This window comes from Brassica napus, chromosome A10 (assembly GCF_020379485.1).
Source record: "Brassica napus cultivar Da-Ae chromosome A10, Da-Ae, whole genome shotgun sequence".
Lineage (NCBI taxonomy): Eukaryota > Viridiplantae > Streptophyta > Magnoliopsida > Brassicales > Brassicaceae > Brassica > Brassica napus.
The window spans coordinates 4,226,496-4,235,780 of NC_063443.1; the positions used below are offsets into that span (position 1 = coordinate 4,226,496).

At 40.1% G+C, this 9,285-nt stretch overlaps 1 protein-coding gene across 1 annotated transcript; it reads right to left on the minus strand.

The window, feature by feature from the left end:
- Positions 1-467: 467 nt before the first annotated feature.
- LOC106436887 lies at positions 468-2,353 on the minus strand. The gene is made up of 5 exons (XM_013877839.2): positions 1,898-2,353; positions 1,569-1,826; positions 1,166-1,477; positions 661-1,091; positions 468-576 (listed from the first exon to the last, which is right to left on the minus strand). Exons 1-5 carry the CDS (start codon positions 2,351-2,353, stop codon positions 468-470), a joined length of 1,566 nt encoding a protein of 521 aa, XP_013733293.2.
- Positions 2,354-9,285: the final 6,932 nt, after the last annotated feature.

Below are 9,285 nucleotides of genomic sequence, written 5' to 3' on the forward strand. Positions count from 1 at the left end.
ATCCATTTAGATTCGGGTTCGGTTCAAATAATACCCATAACCCAAAATACCACAAAACAAGATCCATTCGGTATTTATGTCGGGTTCGGATCGGTTCGGATTCATTTTTATCGGATCAGATTCGGTTCGGGTTTTCGGGTTCGGTTTATTTGCCCAGCCCTAGACATCCATCAGTCACAAGTGACAGGAGTCGTGTCTTTGCATATTGTAAATCTCACGGAAAAAAATGTTCTTGCCGTAGATTTGATATAAAGAATCTACCGTGTGCTCATGCTATAACTGCTGCGGAAGCTAGGAAAACATCACGTATATCACTTTGTAATCATTACTATCGGAATTAATACCTCTACAATGCGTACTACACTGCTGTTATGCCCAAAGATGATGCTGTTCCAATTCCAGAGGAGGTTACAAAGAAAATATGTCTACCACCTTAGGTCCGTCAACCACCCTGAAGATCAAAAAAATCAAGACAAAAACCAGCCGTATCGCTTTGTTGGCCAAGCTTCTCTCGGTATAATCAACTTCACATAAAATTCTGCGCTTCTGTCTACAAAACCAGACTCGTCCTTTTCCCTACAAAGAAGAAAAACAAAGAATAAGACTTACAAATCAGACAATTAAGAAAGAACAAGATAGGATAGCAGAGAAGAAACTTACAAATCAGACTTAATGAAGTCCAATACTTTCTGCAGTTTCTCTGGATCCACCTTAGATAATGGGTCATAAGATTCCTTGGAGACACCAGTTATGATACGCTTCACTGTTGAATTCCCTACAAAAGGCCAAACTTGAGTCTTCGTCAACTGCTGTTTTCGCCTGCGTCTAGGCTCCAGACCTGAAGCAAGTGCTTCCAACACCTGTCTACACTTTACACTCTTCTCCCATCTTAGATTATTCTCCCAGTCACCTGTGGAAATGGATTCGTTATTCAGCTCTGGGAGACTAAATGCTTTCTCTGTCTTGACTTTTTTCAATGGCTTTACATCTTCCTTCGCCGACATCGCCTTCTTATTCTTCTTCTCCTTTTTAACGACACGTTGTATTGGTAAACCATCAATAGAACTTTTTTTTGTCTGAACCATCCATGACTGTCAAGTATAAAAAAACAGTAAGTATTTTGTGCATAAAAGATAAAACACCGTAGTTGACAATGTAAACATACCATCGTGTTGCTACAAGCATCATCATCGTCTTGTACTTTGGAGTAGCCAGCATTTGAAGGAATTTTTTCATCATCTTTCCCTTTAAGAACATTTATTTCTTCCCTTAATATGGCCATCTCGTACTTTAACTCAGTCTCCAATAAACCCATTTTAGCTTCCATCTGAGTGTGTATAGAAGCTTCCAATATCTTACTAACCTTTTCAGCTACACTAACATCCATGGTTTCTACTTTTGCATTCAGGTTGTTAACACATTCAAGAAAATTTTGTATGGTGATGTTGTTGATGGGCATATCACTATGAGATTCTGCCTGCAATATTCACAAACCAAAAAAAATAACCACTAACAAAAGGAACATATTCAATAACACTAGAACATATTCAATAACACTAGATACATACCATTTCTGGAGCAGTTTGTTTCTCCTTCTTTCGTTTTGCGGAGGGGCTCTCATCCACTGTATCAGGAACACTAGGTGCACTGACATGAGTTTTTCCCTTCTGGTACTTGGAAGGTGGCACTACTTCCCAAAACTTTACATTAAGCTGATCATTGAGGATATCAACTATCATCTTATCCAAATCAGCAGGCGGTTCATCTTCGTCCCATTTCGGATATCTATCCTCCATTGGTTTTAAAATCATATGCCTTACACGAACCTGCATTGTAAAGTACAATACTAATTAAGTAGGAAAAAATAGACAGGTAACTGTAAAGAAATTCTTCATACCTTCTGATGTTGTTGCTTTTCTTGTGCACAAAAGTTTAAGAAGTTGATACGCTGACGAGAACCATGCCATGACAGAAGGGGAACCTCAGCTCCATCTATCTGATGCCCATATATCTCTCCTAAACCTGGCACAGACTCGTATATCCAAATTGCCAGTGCATGAACACAACAACGAAGCGTGTAACTCTTTCCTACGTATGTTAGAACTTTAATGGAATCCACAAGGCTGGTAAATCCTACACGGCCCCATGGATAACACTGGAAAGCTGCTGGATCCATCACCTTTTTCGCACAATGCAGTGGTATTCTACTATTGCTCGAAATGCCAAATAACCCAATGGATAGAAGACACAACAAGCCAACCATTAACCGCTTCTCTGTAGACCAGTTTCTGATGACCGGAAAAAGGGCTTGAAGTTCATTAAGCTTGGGTCCTTCAGAAATTGGAACTTTCATCTCCACCCAAAAGTCTTCATGACCCACATCCTACTGCTCATGCGTGTCGAAGGGATCACAATTTAGACCTGTAATATCTCCAAACTCATACAGAGAGAACCTCATTGGCTGGTCTACTAGCAAAGACCAAATTTTATGACTGCTGGCGACCGCCAATTGATTGACCAGAAAAAAATGAACACATTTCGCAGACCAAGTGTAATCCAACTCCTTTAGCTTGATAATCACACCAACAGCTGATTCTCTCAACTCAGACCAAACGTCTGCGCCCACATTTTCTTCCACGGTTTGAATGTTGGATAGAAAACAACTGTGGTTCATGCTCCTGTTTTGAATAGGCGTTTTTCCAATCTCGTAAAGCCGTGGGGGATACTTCCTATTACCCGAAGATGAAGCCGATTGGTCACTTCCGCGATCAATTCTGTGTTACTTGAATCGGTAAGGCCCAAATCTAAGGTAATCGAAATGTTGTTATCATACTTGGATTGATTGCAATTTGAAATTTTAAAACCGTAATTCCTAAATTGAAAATTTGATTTGTCTTTTCTTTGTTTCTAGATATACTTTTCTGTGTGTTCAAAAAATTTGAAAAAATAAACTTTATGCTGTCTGATTATTCTTGTTCTATTTGTTAAGTTTGTTCTACTACTTTTGTGATGCTGAATTCTAAATTTTTATGTTATTATGGGGATGAATAATGTTTATTAAGTTTGTTCTGTTTGCTTCCGAGGCGAATTGAGTGACGAGGGAGAAGAAAGGAGAAGAAGCCGATGCACAATGGAGAAGACGAAATTGAAGATTGAAGAACGGAGAAAGAGGTCTGGGAAAAGGAGTTGTCGGACCTCCTTTGGTGGGGGTTCTGTCGCTTTACAAAAGGGAAGAAGAACCCGTGTTCTAGGTTTTGTCGTCAACGAAAAGAGAACATATTGTTTTTGTTTCTTATATTTTTCTTTTGAATTAAAATCTATTTTATTAAATGGCATATTAAAAATTAATGGCAAACTTGTGGTTAATGCTTCAAAGGTTGGGTTTTTAGTAAATTTGCCTATTTTGAATTACAATCTAGTAATTAAAAAGTTATATGAGTTATCTGAGTAATTACTAGAATGATTTGAGCTATTCCAAGTAAATTCTCTTGTTCTTTAGCACTCCTCTGTTTCTTGGCTTAGCTCTTTTTTTTTTTTTATCTTTTTTGCAATAGCTGATCCTAGTATGATCTTTTTAATTTGTAATAATTTACAAATCAGCATCATTTTATGTGAAATTCAACCTTTTGGCAAAAAAAGAAAGTTTTTCTCACCAAATTTGATTACAGAACTCCAAAGATCAAATATGATAAAAGCAAAAAAAGAAATTAAAGAAGATGATGTCGTTGGTCTAAAAACCTGCAGAAAACGTTTTTTAGGTACTTTATTTTACCTATATTGAGATTTTTAATGTAAAATAAGTATATGATTTCTCTAGTAAGCACAGAAGAACATAGTGAAAGTTATTACAATGTAGAGTAAACTAAATGTTCATTAAAATTTAAGATGTTTTTCTATTACTTGCTACAAGTCGAATAATATCTTGACGCATCTCACACCAAATTTTTTGAAACAATTTCTAGTCATGCCATCCGGGCCGGGTGCTTTATCCGGGTTGATGTCAAAGAGAGCTCTCCTAATTTCATGTTCCAACGGTTCCTCTAAAAGTAACCTATTGTCGGCATATGACACCTTTTCTGAGATGAAGCGGAGGGAGGCGTCTAGCTCTGTCAGCGAAGAGGTAGAGAAGAGATCTCAAAAGTATTGAACAGCCACGTTTTCCACCTCGATTTCACTCTCTACCAACTTCCCATGTTTGTCTTTTATACTGATGATCCGATTCTGAGCTCTTCATTGTTTTGGAGTGGCGTGATGGAATTTTGTGTTTCTGTATCTCTGTGCCACTGGTCCCTAGTTTTTTGTTCCCAAAAAGCATTTTCTTCTCGAAAGGCCGAAATCAATTGTCTTCTCATTTCCTCCACCTCTTCTTTAGAAGAATTGTCATCATCTTGAGCAAGGTCTATTTTATTTTTAATTCTGCAATCAATACACCGGAGTTTGTCGGATTATTCTTCTTCCAAGTACTAATCTCTCTCCGACATGAGGTAACTTTTTGATGAAAATTCCAGACTGGAATTTCATCAAATTGTCCCCATCCAGAGATTACCGCTTCTTTGAAACTTGGTTTTCAAATCCACCTCTTGCAAATTCTGAAACTCTTCTTTGTCCTTCGAGCATAGGATTGAATCCGTGCTATGACCGGTCTATGGTTCGAGCCCCATAGTTGTAAGAATTCCACAACAGTATGGGTAAAAAAGCGTGCCATTCTTTATTCGCCACTGGTCTATCTAGTTTGCATTTAACTTTGCCTGATCATCTTTTTTCCACCCACGAGAATGAGTTTCCTTTATTTGGAAAGTCAAGCATTCCACAATTCTCCAGCATGATTCGGAAAGGGAGAAAAGAGCTCTCAAAACGACGCATTCCTCCCCTCTTCTCATGGTTTCCAGTGATCTCGTTGAGGCCTCCAATCATGAACCACGCTTCTTTTCGATTTGTACTCATGCGTGACAATCGTTCCCAAACCAAGTCACGATGTCTAACAACAGGGTCGCCGTACACAAACGTTATAAAAATTGTATGTCCTTCGAGTCTAGTTTCAATATCAATCATGTGCGCATCCGCATACAAGATAGTAACTGAAGGATCATCAATGTAAAAAAGTGCTAGGCCACTGCTTCGTCCACGAGGCTCTACGGTACAAACTTGATCATACCCATAAGAAACTTGCAAATTTTGGAGAACATGACGATTATTTTTTGTCTCTGATAATAGAAATTTAGGTTGAAAACAGTGGTATAACTCATCAAGATGTTTAGTGATTTCTAAAAAATATATATATTTAGCTCCCACTCCTTGGCAGTTCCATGCCACGGCGTTCATCTTATATAATTTAGTGATTTCTAAAAATATATATATTTATACTGGACACATCAACACCAGTTTAAAAACTAATGTAATGTGCCGGAACCAACTCCTTGTTGATATGCTTGTTAATATGGACACCACACCACCTAAGAATGCTTATGTCAACGGAAGGGACTGCACCACTGGTTTCGGATTTGGTAGCTAGAAAGGATGGTGATTTAGAGGTAAGCACCCACACTCAAACTCTAAACCATAGGACTTCCAAATAATGAATAAATTAGTCTTAGCACTAGGATAGAAAAGGCTTGAGGTTGGACCAATAATTTCAGACGATGTAGACAATTTACTAAGACTCGTATTGACAATTTCACGCGACCAAATACAATGTGAAATTTTCTGGTTTTAAGTAGATGTATACTGGACTTATCAACACCAAATTTTAATGTCATAAACCAGAACAAACTACTCTACACTTTGATTTTTCTTTCTTCCTTTATCCTTTTGGAGACTTCTTGAAATGATTTCTCACCAACCAATGAAACGAGACAGCTTCCTTCTCCAGCTCAAAAGACTGTCACCGGAGATGCGGAGGTGCGGAGGCGCGGAGGTGTGGAGGTATGGAGGTGTGGAGGTGCGGAGGAGCTGAGATGCGGAGGCGCAGAGGTGTGGAAGTGTAATTTTTTACATCGACCGGAACTGGCACCTGACTCTATAATTACCAAGCTGCTCTTCCAAATGACTATCTACCATTTTGGACAAGAACGAAATGCGAGAAGGCACCACTCAAGTTGGATTACGACAGATGCTATGCAAAAAACAATTGAAAAGGCAATGCGAAATCGAATTATGTCTCTTAAGTATAAACTGGATCACAAGTTTGCAGGCCTTCTATATAGAGATGGTTTTATAACTCTGTGTAGCACTGGTTTTCTTTTCGTTCGTATACCATCTTTCTCTACACATAGTGTAGCATAGTAAAAAATAGTCATACTATTCTTGACGTAAATACTCTTTTGAAGGATGAATAAATTTAAAAATTCATAGAAAAATAAGTGTAGTTTTCAAAATAATTAAAAATAGTGTAGTTTTCAAAATATAAACTCATATAAAAGTATTTTTTTTCTCCAAATTTTCTCTTTATATTATTAAAGGATTCTAAATTTTACTATAAGATATTATTGTAATTGAATTTGTGTGTGACTAAAATAAGCATTGTGTTATACATCAGGATCTGTATATCCACATCAACTTTTTTTACTACCCAAATTGATAATTTACTATCCAAATCCGGATAAAGATATTCCCCACATGCCTAAATTTTTAGATGACATGGGATCGGATTAAAAATCAATTTTTTAAAATTAAATATCAAATTGATTAAGAACTTCAAAGAGTTGGATCATTTACAGAGGGAACACCCGTATGGAAAAAATATGAAAACCTATGCAACTCTATCTATGAGTGCAAAGAAAAAAAAACAAAAAAATAGGGATGAAGTTAATTAACAATCGGTAAGCTCAATCCATCTTCGCATGAGACCTTCAAATTTGTACGGTGGCCTGTACTTTAATGAGAGTATCCTGTTTTGCATGGTCATGTCGATGTTCCTGCAGAGCTGCTCAGATGAGATCCAGTCGTTGTGCTGCCTTCTAGAGTTTATTTCCCTCCAAAGAAAATAGACAGAAGCTTGGAAGACAAGACGGAGCAGAGCATAGTCTAGCCGGGAGCAGCTTGGATGTTGCAAACTCAGTACTGTTTCATTCCAGTCCGGGGATATCTTGTTGCCCAGTAAACCTCCTGCTACAGCCAGCCAGATATAAAAGTATACGGGTAGGCAAAAAAAATGATCTCTAGATTCATCTCTTTCACCACAAAAAACACAGCCTTGTGTAACTCTCCAACTTCGCATCCTTACTCCTGTTGAAAGTCTGTCCAATATTGCCAACCAAGAGATAAAAGAAAATCAGGGAACTCCCTGAGAAAACCAAATGATTTTGTCCCAGTCAACCTTATTTTTAGGCTGCCGAACCTGATTCCAAGTGCTTCCTGCTGAAAAACTTGGTAGGTACTTATCATGTCGTGCTTCCAGAGAAAGATATAATCTCCATCTGCAGAGGTTAGAGGTTTGATAGTCATAATTCGGTCATAGAGATCACTGTGGAGGCGACGCCTACGATGACCAAATTTCCAATTACCATTGACAACTGCATCACAGACGTTAGCATCCATAGACAAGCCCATGTAGCGTGTACCTTCAGTCCCTACTAACTCCCTCAATTTACCCATACCTAACCAGTCATCGGACCAGAAAAAATTGTTGGAGCCACTTTCAGTCTCCACTCTCAAGAAGCTATAGGCTGAGGCCTCAACTTGAGAAGCTTGCTCTGTTAGGGTATTTTTTCTGTACAAGCGATCTTTGTTCAGCTCCACGGAATGATAGGAGGAAGGAGACATGTCGTTGTATGTATTCTCATGCTTCGATAGTTGATAAACCAGGAGATCCTGCTCTTAGGATACTGCCATATTGGTATAGGCCAGTATAGTTCGTCGGTGCCTTAGTAGCAGCAGGGGAGATTGGTCGTTAGGAGGGGGACGCCTATCAATAGTGAAGATCACGGGGTCTTCATGATCTATGATCGATTGTTCCGGCTACCAAGGTCGGTCCTTGGAGGCCTCCTGATCTGTACTTGATGGTTCCGGCTACCAAGGTCGGTCCTTGGGTATCTATGCACGGGACCATGGAAGGTGTTTGGATTTATAGCTGCATCCTTCAGTGGAGATTGCCTACGTACCCTTCAGGGGGGGGGGGATGAAGCCGTTCGTAGTTCATGTTGGCTCTATAGCTGCATCCTTCAGTGGGGGTTGCCTACGTACCCTTCAGGGAGGATCAAGTCGTTCGTAGTTCATGTATATGGAGGCACAGAGCCTAGATGGGCGCGGAGCCTGATGGAGGCACGTAGCCTGATGGAGGCGCGTAGCCTAATGGAGGCACGTGGCCTAGGGAGCACGTGGATCTAGTGGGCACATGGCCTAATGGGCACGTAGCCTTGGGAGCACGAGACTCTAGTGGGCCCATAGCCTAATGGGCACGTAGCCTTAAGAGCACGGGGCTCGAGTGGGCACATGGCCTAATGGGCATGTAGCCTTGGGAGCACGGGGTTCTAGTGGGCACATGGCCTAATGGGCACATAGCACGGGGCTCTAGTGGGCACATCGCCTAATGGGCACATAGCCTTGGGAGCACTTAGCTCTTTAGTTGGTAGGAGTCATATATTCTAGGGGGCACATGGCCCGAACAGATGTAGACCTGTCGATATGCTGCAGTGAGCATGATGTGTCGAGGTGCTTCAGTGAGCATGGAGGGACCCTGCTGATGAGCTGGAGATCATGGCCTGAACCAAGAAGGAGAGTTGTAGACGTGCTGCAGTGAGTAGGTAACTTCATCTTGTTGATAGTAATCGCTGGGATCAGCCTATCATAGGCATATCGAAGAAGAAGGTCTTCTAGGTGTGGAGTATTGCCTTGACGGCTGTGGAATTGGTGAGCTCTGGTCATGGACCTCTCGGCCCCCTTTCTTTAGGTTTAAAAACCTATATTTATAGTTGAGGTCGTGCCTCTCTTTTTGGATTTGGAAATATTCATTATATCCTTAGATAATATAATATTTCTCTTTTTCTTAAGGGAGGTCTTATGTATTGGAATATTTCTTCTTTCTCTCAGATTTAAGGAGATTCCCTCTTGTCCAAGCTGGTTATCTTATTAAAGGAAGATTTCCATTTATCCTAAGGCAGGATAAATCACTCGGCCTGGAAGCCGGAGGCTGGAGGCAGGGACCCATACCCGGGGGAAGGGACCAAGACCCGGGGGCAGGAACCCGGAACCTGGAAGCTGGAAGCTGGAGTAATCTCTTCATGGAATATTTTTCCTCAACAGTTTGCCCCGTATTTTCTGGTTTTATATTTGAAGGCAGGAAATAAC

Bases quoted from the DNA above. Each gene is read 5' to 3' on its own strand.
- LOC106436887 (XM_013877839.2), bottom strand. From the start codon at position 2,353: ATGAAAGTTCCAATTTCTGAAGGACCCAAGCTTAATGAACTTCAAGCC. The intron at 1,827-1,897 runs GTATGAAGAATT...TTTACAATGCAG, and splicing joins AAAAGCAACAACATCAGAAG to GTTCGTGTAAGGCATATGAT. The intron at 1,092-1,165 runs GTATGTTTACAT...TATACTTGACAG, and splicing joins ATGCTTGTAGCAACACGATG to TCATGGATGGTTCAGACAAA.